General features: G+C 52.4%; 8 protein-coding genes across 8 annotated transcripts; 5 read left to right on the top strand and 3 right to left on the bottom strand.

Moving 5' to 3' along the window:
- Window positions 1–146: 146 nt before the first annotated feature.
- On the bottom strand, window positions 147–1,135 carry artA (14-3-3 adaptor artA; the record flags this gene model as incomplete). Its single annotated transcript, XM_058474452.1, has 4 exons — window positions 147–251; window positions 322–392; window positions 455–1,003; window positions 1,075–1,135. The coding sequence occupies 4 exons, from the start codon at window positions 1,133–1,135 to the stop codon at window positions 147–149; spliced, it is 786 nt and encodes a 261-aa protein (XP_058330192.1).
- Window positions 1,136–2,637: 1,502 nt separating this feature from the next.
- Window positions 2,638–3,193, top strand: N7468_005154 (uncharacterized protein; the record flags this gene model as incomplete). The annotated part of the gene is made up of 4 exons (XM_058474451.1): window positions 2,638–2,771; window positions 2,916–2,981; window positions 3,037–3,102; window positions 3,157–3,193. 4 exons carry the CDS (start codon window positions 2,638–2,640, stop codon window positions 3,191–3,193), a joined length of 303 nt encoding a protein of 100 aa, XP_058330191.1.
- A 543-nt stretch (window positions 3,194–3,736) lies between these two features.
- Window positions 3,737–5,911, bottom strand: N7468_005153 (putative nucleoporin Nsp1; the record flags this gene model as incomplete). Its single annotated transcript, XM_058474450.1, has 2 exons — window positions 3,737–4,130; window positions 4,191–5,911. The coding sequence occupies 2 exons, from the start codon at window positions 5,909–5,911 to the stop codon at window positions 3,737–3,739; spliced, it is 2,115 nt and encodes a 704-aa protein (XP_058330190.1).
- A 468-nt stretch (window positions 5,912–6,379) lies between these two features.
- On the top strand, window positions 6,380–8,123 carry N7468_005152 (DUF5102 domain-containing protein; the record flags this gene model as incomplete). The annotated part of the gene is given in 4 exon segments (XM_058474449.1): window positions 6,380–6,627; window positions 6,642–7,362; window positions 7,418–7,681; window positions 7,752–8,123. The coding sequence occupies 4 exon segments, from the start codon at window positions 6,380–6,382 to the stop codon at window positions 8,121–8,123; spliced, it is 1,605 nt and encodes a 534-aa protein (XP_058330189.1).
- A 1,001-nt stretch (window positions 8,124–9,124) lies between these two features.
- N7468_005151 (MIZ zinc finger domain protein) lies at window positions 9,125–12,487 on the bottom strand (the record flags this gene model as incomplete). The annotated part of the gene is made up of 3 exons (XM_058474448.1): window positions 9,125–10,545; window positions 10,865–11,965; window positions 12,019–12,487. The coding sequence occupies 3 exons, from the start codon at window positions 12,485–12,487 to the stop codon at window positions 9,125–9,127; spliced, it is 2,991 nt and encodes a 996-aa protein (XP_058330188.1).
- Window positions 12,488–14,631: 2,144 nt separating this feature from the next.
- Window positions 14,632–15,852, top strand: N7468_005150 (uncharacterized protein; the record flags this gene model as incomplete). Its single annotated transcript, XM_058474447.1, has 1 exon — window positions 14,632–15,852. The coding sequence occupies one exon, from the start codon at window positions 14,632–14,634 to the stop codon at window positions 15,850–15,852; it is 1,221 nt and encodes a 406-aa protein (XP_058330187.1).
- Window positions 15,853–16,211: 359 nt separating this feature from the next.
- Window positions 16,212–17,297, top strand: N7468_005149 (putative polarized growth protein (Boi2); the record flags this gene model as incomplete). The annotated part of the gene is made up of 1 exon (XM_058474446.1): window positions 16,212–17,297. One exon carries the CDS (start codon window positions 16,212–16,214, stop codon window positions 17,295–17,297), a length of 1,086 nt encoding a protein of 361 aa, XP_058330186.1.
- Window positions 17,298–18,187: 890 nt separating this feature from the next.
- Window positions 18,188–19,189, top strand: N7468_005148 (uncharacterized protein; the record flags this gene model as incomplete). Its single annotated transcript, XM_058474445.1, has 2 exons — window positions 18,188–18,544; window positions 18,638–19,189. 2 exons carry the CDS (start codon window positions 18,188–18,190, stop codon window positions 19,187–19,189), a joined length of 909 nt encoding a protein of 302 aa, XP_058330185.1.
- Window positions 19,190–19,279: the final 90 nt, after the last annotated feature.

Genomic DNA, 19,279 nt, shown 5'->3' with positions numbered 1-19,279 from the left:
CGCTCCTAGAAAAAAAAACTCCTTACCCTCGTTCCAGCTTGTATTTCTCGTACTGAATCACCAGTTCGTGCTTAACTCTTTTTCTCGGTCGTCCCATCCGTCCTGGACGCGAGTCCATCATGAAGATCTTTTTGGGCTTTCCTGCTTTACTCAGCAGGCTTGTCCTCGGCAGGAGCAGCAGGGGCTGCCTCTTCCTTCTTCTCGGTTGAGCCCTCAGCGGCGGGCTCGGCCTCGGAGGAGGTCCAGAGGGTCTGGAAAAATTGTTAGATAACAAAGTTCGGCAAAAGAAGAGATGAGCTGCAGGGGCCGGGGAATACATACCAGGTTGTCACGGAGAAGCTGCATGATGAGGGTGGAGTCCTTGTAGCTCTCTTCGCTCAAGGTGTCGAGCTCTGCAGAATATCCATTAGCATCGGGTACAAGGTTTGAAAAGGAAGGATGGGAAAGTACGAACCAGCAATGGCATCATCAAAAGCAAGTTTGGCGAGGTGGCAAGCCTGGTCGGGGGAGTTCAGGATTTCGTAGTAGAAGACCGAGAAGTTCAAGGCCAGACCAAGGCGGATGGGGTGGGTAGGAGCAAGGTCGGTCTGCGCAATCTCGGTGGCGGCCTTGTAGGCTTCCAGGGAGGCATCGGCAGCACCCTTGCGACGGTCGCCAATGGCGAACTCGGCGAGGTAACGGTGGTAGTCACCCTTCATCTTGTGGTAGAAAACCTTGGACTCGCCGCTCTGGGCGGACTTGATAAGGTGGTTATCGAGGACCTCCAGGATGTCGTCGCAGATCTTGGCGAGCTCAGCCTCGATCTTCTGGCGGTACTCCTTGATGAGGGTGACCTGGCCCTCGTTGCCCTTGGACTCCTCCTTCTGCTCGATCGAGGTGACGATTCTCCAAGAGGCACGGCGGGCTCCAATGACGTTCTTGTAGGCAACAGAAAGCAGATTTCGCTCCTCAACAGTGAGCTCAACATCGGCCGAGGCGACGACCTTCATGTTCTCAACCATCTCTGTAGCGCATTGTCAGTATTGACATCCTATCGATCGGTATCATTTTGGGGAGGAGAATGAATTGCCCTACCTTCATAGCGCTCAGCCTGCTCGGCGAGCTTGGCAAGGTAAACGGCGTCTTCGTGACCCATGGTGAAAGGTTCTAGGTTAATCGAAGTCGGTCAGTTTTCTTTTCTTGAATTAACATGTAGCAAAATATCAGATGGATTGGGTTATATGAAGGTGGTGGTGGATATCACGCCATCGACATCATCGCCGACCGGGAGGGGTAGGAGCCACGATCCTTCCCCCTAGATGTTGGGGGGCTTGACGATCCCGTTTGACATCATCACAAAAACCCACTGCAAAAGCTCCCTGAACCCTTCAAATTTCACCGCGTGTATGATGACGGTACTTTTGACATAACCGCAGAAGTAGATTTCCTCTCGGTGTAGCCTTTGTTTTCTTGAGGGGAGGGGGGGCAGATCACAGCATAGCGGTCGCGGCGGCTTAGCGGCCCCCGTAAACAAGGGTAGAGTGGGATGGAATTCACCGAGGAAAGGAATATGCGAGTCCCGTACGTAGCCAAGGGGTTTGGATAGTAGATCCCAAACATAGTCGGTGTGTCGATTTGATGGTTCGATGATGACTTTGCTCCCGATTTGGAGGGAGTGGGTTGGGGGGTAATGTTGGGTTGGGGATTGTGTGTGCAGAGCGGGGTTGTGGAAAGGGGGCAAGACGGAAAGAAGGGATGGAGAACAGCACTCACCTGAATTGGAAAGGAGGAGGGACGAAATAAATGGATTGGAGCGTGATGGGGGGGAGGAGAAAAGAGGAAGTTCACAGTTGAGGAAGAAAGAGAGAGGAGGGAAGAGGGGGGAGCGAGTGAACAGGGCGGTGTCGTTGGGATTTAACGCTACTGATCACTTTACTATGGGCGACTATAGGGTATTCAGGATGGGGATTCGGTAGGCAAATCTGGACGAGATGACTCTTTGCTGCCCAAGAAATGGTCCAAATGTCATCGTTCTCCCTCTATCCGCCCGCTATGAGGCCCGTCGAGGCCCATTTTCTACGGGGCTATGGATTCTTACACGATCTGCCTGTGATGTTCCCCCGAGGGCCCTTCGCCCTTCTGTGTGGTTCGGTGGGCCACCCAGCGTCATCCCCCATGCCACGCCCGCCAATCGCCCAGGCAGTTGACTACGAGAGTACAGTATTGCGCCTCACTGTTTGGAGGACGAGGGCATTCCATGGTTGAAACTAGAAATTTGAAACCGCTGAAACATCCACAACCATCACGAGAACCCCCTGATCGAGATGGAAATTCAAGGCCAACCTTGTCGGCTTGACCTCAGGCTAAGCGAGCTCTCTTGAAGACTGAGAAATACAAGAATGGTTTCCTTTTGCCCCTCCAGATGATCGCTGTTTTCAAGCCGAATAAGAGCACGTTCACTTATCGCAGAGATTTACCGGGCGACCAGAACACTGCTGACATAATCTTCACGTGCTACAGCCGTGTCACCTGACATGGCTTGGCACGTGTCGTCATACGATGGCTGCTGCCATCCAAGCTTGAGCTGTTGTTGTTGTTGATTCTTAGACCTTCTCTTGCCCCTCAAACCACACACAGTCTTCCCTCCCACTCTTCATCATGCTTCGCCAATCCATTGTCCGACCTATGGTCGCCGCCAACCGCGCTCTCGTGAGCCGCTCTTTCTCCGTTGCTGCTCCCCGCATGGGTGAGGGTGACTCAGGTGCTCCTCGCACTGGTGGTCAAGCCTCAGAGTACGTCACACCCACAACAGATGCATGAACACCTGCAATCTTCTGCCTATTTATTCACTATTATTCTGGTTCTCAATTGGCGGCAAAGCGCTCGATGCCTCGAGGTCCAATGCCAACATTGGACATAGACTGACCATTGACTAGTGATGCCTTCACCAAGCGTGAGGCTGCCCAGGAGTCCCTGTACATCCACAAGAAGGAGATTGAGAAGTAAGATTCCTAATATTGAGAAGCCAAGAGGCACAAGGCTAACGGAAGCGATTAGGCTCAAGAATCTCAAGGCCAAGATCGCCGAACAGCGTGGCCACCTTGACGAGCTCGAGAAGCACATGTACGGTCAAACAATTCCCTAGTCACAGGCTCTTCCATGGCTAACATTATGCAGTGACACCCTTACCAAGGAACAGAAGGCTGGCCAATAAGCAAACTTCGTCCCCGCAGAAGCTGTATCATATTACTATTCTCCGCTCTACTTTGCCAGTGATATTTCGTCGTGGCACCTCTAGCGTTAAGGCATTGAGTGATGAGCGAATAAAATATCATTAGCATTTGAGCCGCGACAAAGTTCTCCCTTCCAGATTCCAGTAGTTCAAATGGGGCCTTGGGTGTATCAACTGTTCGGTGTATCAACTGTTCGAACAATTCGAACTATGGCTAGTAGCTAGTATAAGTTAAGGGGTGAGCTGGTACTAGTAATACGTGAACAAGCCGGCACATTACGCAGACTCATAGTAAAGACGACCCAAATGCTACACTTTGTAATGGCAGTCGTTGACATCCTGGTCGCAGATGAAATTTTGGGCTCGTGGCCGATTAATCAAGATGGGTGAAAGAGTACATGAACAAGCCACATGAAATCCTAGCAAAAAAAAAAAACAAATCCCCTTCCTCCGAATTTAAACATGCTGCTATTGGATGTGCTTCGAAATGGAAACAAATCAAATCATTAGGCATCCCGATCCCGTTTATCGTCGTCCCATGTAAGAACGGTAGAAATCATCCGCCGCGTTGCCTCCACCGACACCCGGACTAGCGTATCCATAGCCCAGACGAGAGGAGAGTGACTGGCCGGCTTTTTGTGCAGCAGACACCTTGGCCTGTAGCTCGGAAGTACCTTGGTCGATGACTTGAAGCTGAGAAAGGTGCGAATTAAGGATGCGTACAATTTGGGAGATCTGAAAGGAGAATGAATCAGTATACTTGGTGGTCTGCTCGAGAATGAGGCGTTGCCCTACCGGCTCATCTGCACGATTGGTCTTGCTCAGAGTCGATGAAGCGCTGTTGACTTCTTCGATCATGCCTGTAAGATCCTTGCCCATCTCATCCAGGCGCTCGGACAGCTTCTCAGCGAGTTTGTAACTAGGTTCTGTCAGTACGTGGCTTCGCGCGCTCCTGATACGATGGCTGGAATAAACTTACGTTCGCTCACGCTCTTGGTCAGGCCCCTGGAGGGAGTCACCGGGGGCAACCTGCTTCGACACCATTTCATCCACATCGCGCTCGTAGCGGTCCAGCCATGAGCTCAATTCGTCCTGCTGGTTCTCCACTGATGCCAATTGACGCTCAACTTCCTGAGTAGCTCTCTCCGCATCAACAGTGCTTCCATAGAGCTTCTGAACCTTGGTGCCGTTCTCGACCAACATGCGGTCCCATTCAGCTACCTTCTCAGCCTGCTCTCGGAACTCTTTCTGATACTTGGTCAGGTCTGTCGCCCATCGAGTGATGATCTCATCCATGGTCTTGTTCTTCAATCGTGACTGGGCTGGAGGTGCAGGACCGGCGGTTGACTGCCCAAGAGTGGAAGCGGCGGCGCCACCGGTACCAGTGGCTGTACCAGTAGCTGTACCAGTGGCAGTGGTTGATGCGGCTGCCGCAGGCTGGGTAGTAGCAGGCTGGGTAGTAGCAGGCTTAGAAGCAGCAGCACCGAAAAGACCACCAGCAGGGGCAGCAGCGGACGTAGCAGAGGTAGTAGCGGGAGCAGTTGTGGTTGTGGCCGGGGTTGTAGACTCGGTTGTCTTGGCACCACCCAGGTTAGAGAACAAACCTCCAGATGGAGCTGCTGCAGCCGGTGTAGAAGATTGAGCAGTGGAAGATGTGGCGCCTCCTAACGAAGGAAAGAGGGGTTTTTGTGGCGTAGCAGTAGACGCAACAGGTGCGCCCGAAGAAGGTTGACTAGTGGCAGCAGTGGAAGCTGGGGCACCAAGCGAAGGGAAAGCGGGCTTGGAGGTAGCATCTCCACCTGCGGTAGGAGTTTTGAACAGTGAGGATGTCTGCGCTGCTGAGGCGGCTGGTGCGGCTGGAGTAGCAGCTCCGAACAAGGGCTTCGGAGTAGACGCACCTGAAGGGGTGGATTCAGCAGGCTTAGCGCCACCGAAGAGACCACCCGAGGAAGGAGCTGCAGCGGGTGTAGATCCGAATAGCGGCTTGCTGGTAGTGGACGTAGATGTCGCGGGGGTTGTGCCGCCGCCAAACAGTCCGCCTGGTGCGGATGTCTGCGATTGCGCGGGGGCTGGTGTAGGAGCAGATGTCGCATTGGTCGAGGGAGTGGTAGAGGAAGCATTATTCAAGCTTCCAAAGAGAGAGGGTGCTTTGGAGGCTGGTGGAGGACCGGCTGGGGTAGTTGATGGGTTGCCAAACAAACCTCCTGCTCCAGCAGGTGTAGCTGACGAGGCGGCGTTTCCGAACAGACTATTTCCAGGAGTTGCACTAGCTCCACCACCACCGAAAATACTACCGCTGCTTGTTGTAGGGGTAGAGTTTGTAGCAGCAGGCTTCGGGGTTGAGGAGCCTCCAAACAGAGGTGTAGACGATGGAGTTCCACTGCTTTGAGCTGGGGTACTACCGAAGGAGAAACCTCCGCCGGTGCTGCCAGTGGTCTTCTGGCCAAATAGCGGAGTCGTGCTTCCCGAAGCATTGGTATTTGCGGGCGTGCCGAAAGTCGAAGACTGATTTGTTGTTGCAGCTGAGCCAAACGGCGAGGCGGCTGCGCCGCCGGCTGGAGCTCCTGCGTTTCCGAATAAACCACCGCCAGTCGAACCGCTGTTGTTGTTTTGGTTGGAGCCAAATGCATTGGCGGATGTTCCAAAAAGACCACCACTGGAGGCTCCGCTGGACGCGGGGGCGCCAAAAGAGAAAGACATGGCAATGTGTCGCGATCGTAGGATTCGAGCTCTGGGCAGGAAAAATAACACGAGACACCAAAGGTCAGTACGAGGATTGGGCCCGATGCGAGTATCGCACGACCTAGAAGATCACGGCAATGAGCTGCAACGGAGGTGAAACCGGCCCAGGGAAAGAGTTGAAGGGGGCTCCGGGTTGAAGTGCAGCAAGAAATAATACTCTTCAATCTGCAGGACTGAATGAACGCGCCGATGGATGAGGCGACAAGGCACAAACGCAATCAGGCCATAAGGCAACAAAAATACCGCTTTGGGCTGTCAGGTCGCAGGCAGGCCTGGACTCTATCGATTGCAGGAACAACGTCGTCACTCTCCCGCACTACACAACTTGACATACTTGGGGAAGAAATCCGGATTCTTTTTTTTTTTTTGCTTCACTTTCTATAATTTTGTTTTTCCTGCCCATGCCCCAAGCCTAAAGTGCCCACAATGTCGGAGGCGGATCCGTCCAAGCACCTGGAACCCCCAAGCAAGACTACCGAGCTGGAAGATCCAGGAGCTCAGGATAATGGTTCGTTCCCAACCCACAGGCCCCTGAGCCTGACAAACCCCAGGCGACTGACCGAAAGCCTCTCACTCTTTATAGCTTCCAGCAGCGATGAAGATCATTTTTCCGATGCGAGCGAAGGCCAGGACCCCCCCCAAAACAAGCCCCCCAGTCCGGCCACACCTCTCCTGTCCCACTCACTAGAGTAGAGCGGGTGGACGATAGCACTCTGCATGGTGAATTACCAGGGACTACTGCATATGAGAAACGAGAACAGGACGCTGTACCAGACGAGATAGAGGTTATTCCAGAAGGGTCACAAAGCAGATCTCAATTCCAAGCGGGGTTACCAGATCGACCTTTGACCCCGGGCGGCAAGCCAATTCCATATACAATGGTTGAAAAAGTCGACCCAGATCAACCTAGCTACGGCGACGTTCCAGGAACAGAAGCATACAACAAGCGCCAGGCTGATGCTGTGCCCGATAGCGTCATGAAGGCATCCGACTCCGAGAGCCAGCCGGTACTGCCTTCTCTGGACGACGCCTCTGCGGACAGCAACTCGGCGAGTCAATCGATTCCAGAGACTCGAATCTCAAGAGTGGACACAGACCCCTCTCAAGAAGAGGATGTTCCCTCACGACCGCGAGCTCATCAACGGTCTCCGAGTGACGCTACTCCTGACGTTGTGGAAACAATTTACGATGCACCATTATCACCAAAGCTTGAGACCCCACAGGAAATTATATCACGAGGAAGTGCTTTTGAAGAAGAGGTGGCGCCTGAGAATGAGCAAAATGCGGGCGATGACTTTGATGAATTTGTCGAAGAGCAAGATGACGATTTTGGCGACTTTGATGATGGCTTCCAAGATCCTAGCCCTGAAGTCGAAAGCGCTCAGCAGCCTCCTGCCCTCCCATCCGTAGTAAGCGTCAACAAGCCCTCCAGTACCGACAAGCCTTCTCACAACCCCCCTATAGCCTGCACTCGTCGACTTTGACGTGTTCAAAACCACCTCCGACCTGATCTCTGCCCTTCAAGGGACGCTCGACAACCTCCTTCCCAATTCGCAAGACCTCGACTCCCTACCCCCAGTAGAACCAATACCCGACTCCTCAGCAATCTTCAGCACCGAACGCTCTCTCTCCCTCTGGTCCCAACTCGTAGCCCCTCCCCCCCTCCAACCTCAAAACTGGGTAAAATCTCGCATCCGTCGCCTCTTCCTTGTCTCCCTCGGCGTGCCTGTTGATCTGGATGAGATTCTCCCTGCATCAAAGCAAAAGAAACTCATCCTTCCCTCCATCGACCTCGAAGGCGCCGGCGCAATCTCACCCAGCCGCTCGCGCAGCCAAGCGCCCAACGAAGGCGGCGCCACAACCCCCCTCAGGCCCAGCAACGACAGGGCCAGCTCCTACGCGCTCAAAGGGTCGTCGCGGTGCCGCCCAGCCCCCTGAGCTCGATCTCTCTGCTGTTCGCCGTCTGTGTGCTACTACTGACGCTGCGCTGAGCGGACTGACTGATGACGAGCTCAAGTCTCATGTCCATGAGCTGGAGGCTGTGACTCGGCGTGCGAGCGAACTGCTCGAGTACTGGCTGAAAAAGAGAGACGGGCTTGTGGGCGAGAAGGAGGCTTTTGAGGGTGTCATTGAGAATCTTGTTAGCCATGTTCGGAGAGTTAGGAAGTAGGTTTTCATCCCGCGGGGCTTGTCTTCAGAATCTTCTAGTATATCAGCCCCCCTATGTATAATTAATTAAACGAAGATTCCAAATTTCCAGTGAATGAGCTTGCTATCGCACCATGTTTATGAGAATGTCTTTTCTATGATCACAGACTTCCAACAACACGCTTAGTGATCATGGTTTTATACTCCTGACTGCCAGTGGTATGCAAAATGGATTTTCCTTGAGAACCTACCTGTGCAGATGTACGCTCTGAGTCCTTATACTAAGGGAGTATGGATGAGAAAATTGAATTCTCGAAGTCATAATTTATGAATAAGAATGGTACCAATAAGCCCGCCTCGGAGGCGCCAACGGTATGCAAATGTAATGTGTAATGATTAACGAAGAAAAATGAAAAAGCAAAATCTGCATGAACGAATCACAGCGTCCCTATGCTTTTTCTTTTCGCAAGCCCCAGGGCCGGTGGCTGGAAAGGTCTGAAAGAGGAGACAACGCCAATTGAACAGGGTATCCCAGGGGTGCAACAGGAATGGGTATCTTCTCATAAAATATTTGCGAATTGGAATGAAAGTTCAAAGAAAGAAAAGAAAAGAAGTTGCAAGAAAGCAGAGGTGGTGCCGTCACTCAGGGGCAGAGAATCGAGCAGACATGCAGTAGAATCGTCGACAGCCGGTATTGATGCATTTCAGTTGAGAATGACCCTAAACATTTAGAGATGACCATGCGAATACTTTGCAACATTGATGGGTACTGTGATGCCGCGGTCCCTAGGCACCTTGAACATGAGTCAGGAGAGGATAGATCTCGCCGATGACAGCCCAGGCACACGGGCCTCGGGTGAAAGAAGGAGTTGTAGAGATGGGTGAACACAACGAGTCTAAGGTTTCTGTAAGTCTCAATATTGAAGAATTAGTTGGTCAAGAATGGTTGAAACATACGCTGGATGGCTGCCTTTAGCATGGAGAGATGTAGACCCTTCGAATGGCATTTTATCAGAAACCCCACTAGTCCAGTTCAATCACCTCAATCTCGGAGGATGCAGCAGGCGACTTGTCTGTTCTGACGCGAGAGTTTGGCGAAGCTGTAGGGGAGCCTGTAATTTGAGATATTTTTCTTTTCAGCGGCTGGGATCCTTTCCCGGAAGATGGCTCTTCACTGGGAGTCTTTACGGTCCACGTGCCATCCAGGCTGTACTGGATCGCTTGGGCTGTTTCCAGCTGGTTGTTACGGCGAAGTTCTTCCCGGATCGCAGCCAGGAATGCATCGAGAACCAGTTGATGAGGCCGTGCATCTGAACTACAGATCGGGCAACGCCAGTTGTCCATCATCGGACCTGGGCCAGACTCGGATTTTCGGGTTTTGATGTAGGTGTCAAGGTCAAAACACTCGAGATGGTTGCAGTTGATAGACCGAGCAGGGTCTTTGAAGACTTGAGCGGTGAAAGGGTCGATAAGGCCTATAGTCAGGCTATCTGTGACAACAGCTAGGTCATCGTCATCGGTGCTTGGGTTGAGACGTTGTTGAATCTTATAGCGTACTTCATCGGCGGTGATAGTTTGCACCATGCTCCGGATCTTCTCAAATTGTTCGATTTTCATGATTTCGACCGCGAAAGCGTAGCGCATGTTTTGGCATTCGTTCTTGTCGAGAAGGAGCTTGATAACTAAGTCATTCTCGCCTTGTTTGACATAAGTGGATAGGTCTAGGGGTAGGTCTTTTCCGTTGTAAAGTTTGCGTCGGGCCGTAATCTCGTGACCATTGAGAAGAATATAGAGCACACTTGGCCAGGCGGTGTTTCTATTAGGCCAGCTCTGAGCGAGTTCCTCCTCCTCCTGCGATAGGGGCAAGCTGATGGAGCGGAGTCGCAAAGTATGGCAGCCTGCTTGATAAGTAAACACTGGTGGTTGACCATAACCCAATGCCTCCTTGCGTGGGAATCGCAACAAATCATCGTTCCTGATTGTAAATTTCCAACTATGCTGAAGTTTCTCGGGATCCAAAATCTTCGGCGACACCTTAAATCCGTCAAAGTACTGATACAATGCTAGCTCGGTCCAAGCTCCAGAAACCCCAAACTGCCCCAGCTTTTTGACTGGGTCTCGTAGATGAGCCTGATGCAGCCCAATGCGCATTGGATCCCCATTAAAAGTCTGAGGAGCACGATGAGCCTCCGGTGGAAGAAATGGACGTCGGAACGGCAAGGGCTGGACTGGCGGCATTTGAGGTAGCCCCCGGCCTGCAATCGGTGCCTGCGGTGGAGCTGGACCAAGTGCTTCGGACGGGTAGACATACTGAGATGGAACGACACGCTGGTTTCTCCCATTCTCCTGAGATACTCGTTGTAAATTAGGAGTCGTTGCCTGAATCTGCCCTGGACCATGATTTTGAAATGGGCCGTGGTAATTTGGAGGTGCTTGATCAGAGGCTATAGGCCCTGGATGGTAGCCCTGCATATGTCCTTGATGAGTCTGCCAATGCAAATGCTGAGGCGATCTGTGTTGAGCGGGTGGAAAGGGGTGGAGACTGCTGCTGCCCGTACGGAGGTGGATAAGGCATCTGAGCCATCGAGGGCAGAAAGACCGTGCTTGGTATTGGGGTTGGGTTTATCGGAGGTCTACTTGACATGGGCCCCAGGGGGGTCTGCCAACGAAGAGGCCTTGTAGAAGGAGCAGATCCAGGTCTATTTATCGGGGCCGACACGGTAGTGGGTGTTTCGATACTCCTCGTGACTTGTGGTTGTGGACGGGTAGTGGGATTCGGCCCCTTGGGCTCCTTGAGCTGTTGTACAGGTCCAGATCCATCGAAAGCAGGTAGAGCAATCGAAGGAGGCGAGGCAATTGGATGTTCCTGCAGTTGCCTTTCGATGGGAATTTTTTTGTAAGCGTCGATTATCATGAGGATCTTCTTGCTTCGTTCGGTCGAGCTTTGTAGTTGGCTTACAGTCATCTCGTGACGAAGTAATCGACTCAACTCAGGCAGGTAGCGATCGGCGTAGAGCTGTCGAAAGGTGGAAAGGTATATCACACTCAGGATGACCAAGGGTGTCACCTTGAACAGCAGCGCCATCTCGCTCATCAAAGGGGGGTAACCGCGGTCGGAGACAAACTCATAAAAGTGTGTCCGGAAATTGGGGGCAATCTGATCAAGGCGCGAGAGAAACTTGCCTACTTCTTGCACTTGGTAATTATACCAAGGTTGTGACATCATGATATCCAGCGTGTCTGGGAATTTTACAAATTGGAGCAAAATAGCAGGAGGGAGCTTTTGGTTAGGCGCCAACAGATCTTGCATCCGGTCCATGCCCCGGCGATATTCCTCAGTTCGGAACATGGGAAATCGTTCTAGGAAAAAGGATTCATCATGAGATCTCAGGCAGTACAACTGGTGCAATACCAGGTAGAAGCTATCATTGAAACTGATAGCGTCACGCAGGAGGGTGATTCGCGGAGTTACCAAGAACGAGTTCACGCGCAACGTATCATCCTGAGTCTGTTGATCCAGACGATTGCACTTCTGTTTCCATTGCTTCCAATTAATCTGGCCCTCTGGAGGAATAGCTCCTCGTGCAGAGGTACCAATGTCAGTTAACTCTGGTGTATGGGAATGCGGATTCATGCCATCTGCAGGGACTTGCGATGGTTGAGGTATCTCTTCGGTTCGTCCATTTGAAACTGAGACAAGAGTAGCATCGTGGGGGCCACTCTGTTGTTTGGGCACATTCCGGCCTGTTTTTGCAGGAGAAGGACAGCTGTGCTCGGTGTTGATTCTGGTTCCAATGGTGCCGTTGGCTGATGGGTTTGCTGCGCTGTCGGCGAAGGTGCTGGCTGGATCGTTTGCAACAGTTGCTGATCTGGTGGTCCCGGTGCCGGCACATGCGCTGGCTGGTCCGCTTGTGCACCGCCACTAGCATTTATGGCCAGGGCCTCAGTTGTGTCGGCTGGCGCTGAGCATTCAGTACTTAGGGCGCGTAGAGGAGTCGTGGAGACTGTCGCCTCTGTCGGGTGGTTACTTGGGGCCTGGGCGACTGGTGGACTTGAATATGACTCGGGGCTGTTAGGCGAGGGAGGGGCGATCGCCAGCGAATTTGGTTTGGGAGGCAGAGGCAGAGGCAGAGGCGTTGGGTCCACGGGAGCATCAAGATGTTGTACATTCTGGCCCGGGGTGACGGGCGAGGCGGGCGCGACGTCGGGTTGGTCGGAACCAGGAACAGTGGTCGCGATCGAGCTCGTGGGGAGAGTTTGCGGTGGGGGATGCGAGGACATCCAGTCCTTCCTTGCGCCACCCAAGAAGTAGGTCGCGGTTGAGTTGGAGTCGATGATATGATCGGCGCGGGGAGGACGGGATTGGGAACTCTGGGGGGAGACCATGGTGAGGGAAGAAAGCAGCCCCAGTTTCGTGACCTCCCCCTGGTCAATGAAAGCGCAAGACAATACTCCAGGGGGATGGAAAGAGAAGAGGTGAGGAGGATTGTTTGCGGTGATGGGGGGAAGGGCAAAAAACCCTCCATCGTAAACATGGATAAAAGATAGTGAGGCGATTCAGCGCAAATGGTCCACCGTCCCCGAAAAAAGGTCTGGTCTAGAACAATCTTCACAGTTGCCGTGCCCCATATCCTACTGAGCTCAAGGGCTACTTTCTAGAACTATGCTAGTTTTAGAGGCCAGGAAACCGTTTCACTTTAGGTTATTTGGTTCTTGCAGCCAGACTGGGAAGGAAGGCAAACGCCGAAGAACAAAAGGGCTGTCCACAATATGAGGAATCAGTCGATGCTTCATGACTACCATGGGGGGGGCTTCTGCTCTCTGTAATGGAAATGATAGTTCGACCACAACAGGATAGATCTATAGATCCCAAGGCTCACATGTGTTATACCCCATGCATAAAAGATGCGTACCCCGAGTACTCGTCCACATTACCAGTCACGCTACAAAGTACGGGTGAAGATGCCCAACACTCGAAGGCTTTCCCTTCCGTATTTCTAGACATTAGTTACAGTAATTACTTTTGAAACCGCCATCTCCACTGATCTGAACATGAACCATTCGGTCCTGATTTAAATGGGGTATAAGGCTACTGATGAGGTTGCTAGAATCTGTACGGGGTACATGACAGCTATTGCAGGTACGAAGTATACTGCAGGGCTAGGGACCTTAACATGCAGAGAGGGGTTAGATAGAGACAGAGACAGAGGTCCCCCCCCCAATCCCAAATTCCCAAACTCCATTTCCAAGTCGGGCCTCAAGACATGGCCGCATTCATCCTTGACGGGTTCATCCAAAAGACAGTCTAATTTCCGACGAACCCCTTTCCTACCAAAATACTAAACTCTTCTTTCTTTCTTTCCTTTATTTTTTTCTTTAATTTCCCCCCCCCCCCCCCTGGACTGCTAAACTGTGCGACCGTCGCCTTTCTAATCCGCCTTTTCTACCGGTCCCACGATCGGCTCGAGCTACCCGTGGGTACACCGGCCTCCAGAACCCTGAGTACCCTCAAAACCAACCTTCGCCCACCACAACCAGCTCCACAAAAAAAAAAAAACAGAGAAAGAAACTCGGGAAATCCCTTGCGCCACACGTCACTTCTCTTCCTCCCGTTTTCTTCGTCGAGTGGGTCTTTCTCGTGTGTGCGTGGTGGTGGACCCTCGTACCTTCTGGCCCCCCTCATCATTCCACACGAGCTAGATTCTTGGGATTCTTGGAATCTGCTCCTGCATCCTTGCGCTTCTACTGGCATGGTCGATCGGGCCCTGGTGCTTGGAGATCCGATTGCGAGACCCCCATCACCGCATCACCCTGTCTCGTTTTCCCCTGCGCTTTGCGCGCGCAAAGCTCCGTTCACTAGTGTGAGGCGCTTCTTCGTGGACCCCGCGAGCTAAATGATCTAATCCTCCTGGTTAACACGCTAGATTCCTCAGCCTTGGACATTCTCTCTTCTTTCTCTCTCTTCTCCTCCTCCCCTGCGACTACACACTACTCTCTCAAGACCCTGACCCGCTCCCTCTTGCTCCCGTAAAGGGCTGCCGGGCTCTATGTCCTGCGATTGATTGTCCTCTGCCCGATTCCTCTTCAAGCTTGCTCTGTCATACCTGCGCGCAACCATCGGCCGCTTAATCCCCATCTCCTAGCAAGATGGCCGAATCGCAGGAATGGCACCGCCGCCGCCACCCCAGAATGTCCATCCTGGTGATTACCTGGTCGTTGTCCGTAAGTGGTCAAGCTCGCTCCGGAGCTCCTCATCTCTAAAGACAATCTCCCCATGACGATGTCGCTAACGCTGAACAGATGGCCACAGCGGTAGCGAAGACGAATTACGAATGAAGCGCAACGATCTCATCAAGCTAATTGAGCTCGACGAAGAATTTGGAGACGGTTGGTGGTTTGGTGAACACCTCGGCACGGGTCAAAGGGGTCTTTTCCCCGCAGGTAAAGTCCGCACATGAAGGGTCGAACCCCTCGGGTGGAGGCTAACAGGTTCTACAGGATTTACCCGAAAGGCTGAGCTGCGCGAATATATGCATGCCCTCCACGTTAATCCTCCTGCCCAAGGCATTATTTCACCAGAGAACTCCGAGTCTCCCGCTCAGATTGAACCCTCCACCCCAATAAACTCATCTACACGAGTCGACAGTGGACAGACAACCCCACAGGCCTCGCGACAGCCCAGCATTCACGACGCGCATACTTCTGGCAATCAAACAGCGGGACCGCAGCGATCGGCGTCATCTCCGCTGCCGCAGTCACTGCCACCGTCCAGCTTGGCAGCGGATATCCACCAGGCATTTCGGACACCGGCTGAGAGCAATGCTAATGGCGAAGAGAGTCCTGTCATGAATGAGACATTGAGCGTGATTGACGAACACATCACTGACATGAACACCCCTCGCCATAGTCTATCGACTCAAGATGCGAAAACCATGAATGACTCGGGAAGTGAATACAGCACTCACCTCAGTCACCGAAGCCACCGGATATCATATATCAACGGGAATGAAACCGATGAAGAAGAGAGTACCCATCCAGCAGAGGCCCAAGTGCGGCGATGGAATCAGACGGAGACATCAAGACATCTCCGCGCGCTTGGTGTTGATGCCAATCATTGCGCCATATTCGAAGAGCAAGAAATTACCGGCGATGTCCTTCTTGATATGGATCAAGACTTTATTTTCATGAAGGAATTCGATTTTGGAGTGATGGGCAAGCGTCTCAAGACATGGCATAAAGTGAAAGCTTTCCAGGAGGAGGTCAAAGGCATCATGTTGCCACCGTCGCAGAATGGAAGGACGTCTGTTGCTAGCAGTTACGCGCCCCAGGACGAACGCTCCATGTCTCGCGCTGGTCATGCCCCAGCGTTCTTGCCGCGCATCCCAAGTGTCGCCGAACGAACCGGGTCCGCGTATGCGCATCGCGGTTCAACTGTGCCACCCGGTCAGCATCCAAGACTTGCAAGCAACAACAGTTCTCCTGTCGCGCCTATGACTCCTCAATATGGAGATTCTAGGAGAGTGTCAGCTGCATCAATCCGCGAGCTCAACCATACGCGGCGGCATTCGTCGATTGATTCCACTCATGGTGGACTCGGTAACCTTGCGACGAACGGTCTCCAAACTCGGTCATCATTTGATAGAACCTGGACTCTTAATGGCGGTCATCATCAAAGTCTGCCCCAACGGCCAGGAAGCTCATTCGGTACTCAGGCCGATGGAGGTCGGTTGTTCCGCCCCAAACCCGGATGACGTCGACGTTGACCTTGATCGAGGGCTATTCTCCGGAACCGAAGCTGAATCTCGTCGAAATCGTCGCGTTCTTCAGAAACGCTCGAGCGCCAGTCATTCTCGGAATTCGAGTTATATCGATGATTCTTTCACGGTTCATCCGGCTATAAAGCGTCAGTCTCGAATTGCCAGTGTCGATCCTCTCCCGTGAGGTTGGGCCAACTCTTCCTCGACGTCGAAGGCTTACAATGAAACACCTCCAAAGAGCCGTCTCCGTAGCCGAGTGCGTCCGACCAACCCGGTCGCAACTCCCCAGTCGTCGAACCCTGATTCCAGGCCTGGTTTCTTCGCGGGCCTTGGGCCTTTAATGAGAAGAGGAGATGCTGATACTGGGCGATCATCGCACTTCCAGCCGCTCAGGAGTGTCGGACCGAAGATGCGACGAGCTGTCGGCCTTCGCGCCATGTCTGAACAATCGCAAGTCAGACTCGAACCCTGCTCCCGTCCTGGGAAGATCCACCAGCGGTCGTACTGGATCAACAACTCCATCCGCAACTTCGAAGAGCTCGGAGCGACATAGCACTGATGGATCTGGCAAGGCCGGCGAGGTTCCTGGCTTCGTAGTCCGTCCTCGAACCGTCAAGTCAAAGAAAGAAACAAGTGCTTACACCCGCGGGTTAGAGAAGAAAACACCCCAGGAGCAGATCGAAGGTTGCCATTACAGCGGATGGATGAAGAAACGGTCGTCTAATCTAATGACAACATGGAAGCCTCGGCTGTTTGTTTTACGCGGTCGTCGCTTGTCCTACTATTACTCCGAGGATGACACCGAAGAGCGTGGCTTAATTGACATTACCGCCCACAGAGTGCTTCGCGCTGACAATGATCCTATTATTGCTCTACACGCCACCGTCACAGGATCCACCGCGCAGCCTGCCAACGCCAACCCTTCTGACCAGAACAGCACCAAATCCTCCACTGCCTCGTCTCCCATCAAGAGCAAAGATGCCAGTGGTCCATTTTTCTTCAAACTGGTACCCCCTAAATCTGGGAACTTGCCCACAGTGCAGTTCACTAAACCTTCGACCCATTATTTCCAAGTTGATAGCGTCCAGGAAGGTCGCTTGTGGATGGCCGCTCTGATGAAAGCAACCATTGAGCATATGGGCGAGTCCGGCCCTTCGACCAATAAGCAAAAGACCATCAGTCTCAAACAGGCCCAGTTGATGAAACAACGCCCACCTGCTCTCATGGAACCGTCATCTGGTCTAGGAGAGCCTGAGAGGATTCCTGAAGAGGACGAAGATAATGCACTCCGCATCGAAGGCCTTAATTTGACCAAGGCGCCCTCGTCTGAGGGAAATTCTTTCGTGGATGCAAAGGACGAACTTGAAAATCCTGACGCGCCTCCCAACCCTGCGGCTGGGCTTGACACCGCCCACCCGGTGGAACCAGAGTCCAGATAACCTCGCTGTGGCTTATAGCTATTTCTCCCCCATGAGTACCGCCCTGTTCGGACTGTTGGGCTACCATTGATTTACCCATTACTTCCCCCCCCCCTATATCTTGCAATCTTATTATGGATCTCCACCCCCTTTTCTTGAACCTTGATTGCTGTCCCGTCCTCCTTCGGCGTTTATGTGATATACCCCTCGCTCTAGCCTTCTGTTTGCCTTCGCTGTTGACTCTTGCCGATCTATTCTTCAGCTATGTGGGTACGGAGAGATCTGCTTCTTTGTTTCCTTTTCAGCTTGGTTCATCATCTATGTACGGTGGGCCCGTGTGGAAGTGGAGCAGCAGTGGCTCAGTTGCAGTTGCCTATATACGAATTGAGTTTTCTCGCAACATTAGATACAGTTTTTTGGGGGGAAGTTCAGGGCTTTCTCGTATAGACGTAATGGACTTTGGAAGCTTCATAATGGATGGCCATCGTCTAGTAGATTTCTATACTGCCGATTACTTGGACTAGTACGTCTAGCCTGGCAATTCGACCTAGGACATCAAGTGAGCCACAGATCCCGCAGCGTGGATTCCCTCTTTTCTAGTGCCATGTCCCCACGATTCGGGTAGACAATGATTTTGCAATAAGCCTTTATTTTGCCGCATCGTAGATCCGACAGTACTAATAGGGTACTTGAAAGAAAACGCTTTGCCTCGCCTAACAATGATAGTGTTGCGGGATGCTCGTTTCATCTATTCTTATCCCATCGCACCCTTTGTCTCCCTCTTTCTTGACATGCTCCTTATGACAACCGATCGAAGTTATAACTGTTAACAGTAGTCCAAAGCAGTCGATTTGAGGACCGAGCCCTCATATTGGTATGAATGTTTGGAGCAGCTTCGCAATTTCCCCAACATGGCTCCGGTTATCACATCTAGCATTATCGACCTAGTATCCGCAGAGCTGCGTGGTCTTGACAGTCTTCCGGTTGTACAAGTTGCCATCCGCTACCCTGGGCTGTCAATCATTCTGTTTTCGCTATTTGCCTTGAAGTTTTCAAGCATTCTCTTCTCGAGATCTACCTCCGAAAGCCCTGAGATGGCCAATCAAGGCCGACCAGCAGCCGCCTTTCCTCGACATGCACCGACGCCGCTAAATGGAATCCAGCGTAGAAGCTCCTGGTTCGCCTGGGGCCAAAGCGAGAGATATGGAACCGGGCGGCGAGGACGACAGTCGCAGCTCCTACGATCAGCTAGGGTGCTATGGCACCTGGTAATACATATACTGACTGGGGGTGGAGAGACGCTGATGGCCATTACTTTGGGCATATCCTCCTTCACGAGAAGAAGAGTCGATATGTTCCAGGTATTCAAGGCCCAGAATGCCGCCATGGCCTGGCGAGCTATCGAAAAAGTCCGAAGAGTTGTTCTCGAGGTGCGCGCGAAGCTCCTTGGGCTGGGAGGATTGGTCTTCATTCCCCTGTTCGCTCGAATAGCGCGGTTTGTCGAGGCTATCTATAACGCGCAACTTGGTCCGTTCCAAGTCTCGTCGGTGCTTGGCTTCTTGGGGTTTATTCTGGTCATTCTCATATCAATTGATGTGGTTGACATGGCGATGGGGACAACTGATTTCTCCGATTTCATCCTGGACGGGGTCGACCGTGGCGTTGAGTTGGTCTTTGGAGTGATATTCGGTTCCGCCGAGTGGATCATCCTGTTTCTTGCTGATCGGTGGGCATTCGTGAAGCGCCGTTTCGGGAGGTATTTTGGTTTCCTGGGATCGCCTCGGTTCACACGGTATGGCCTTCTTGTCATTCTTGGTACATATTTTTTCTCATGGGTCATGGAGTCGTCTGAGCGGGTGAGAACTACGGACGGTCCAACGGTCAATAAGGCCTATGCTGAGAAATTTAAATAGAATGACATGCCGGGGTTTGCATATTGACAAGGTACTTCGAGCCTTGGGGTCCTTATTAGGCGTGGTGCTTTCTACTGTGATATGAGTTGC

Source organism: Penicillium chermesinum (genome assembly GCF_028974085.1).
Source record: "Penicillium chermesinum strain IBT 19713 chromosome Unknown utg000004l:1.0-3345178.0:1.0-3348027.0, whole genome shotgun sequence".
In the NCBI taxonomy this organism is placed as follows: domain Eukaryota; kingdom Fungi; phylum Ascomycota; class Eurotiomycetes; order Eurotiales; family Aspergillaceae; genus Penicillium; species Penicillium chermesinum.
This window is presented reverse-complemented; position numbering and strand designations above follow the sequence as displayed.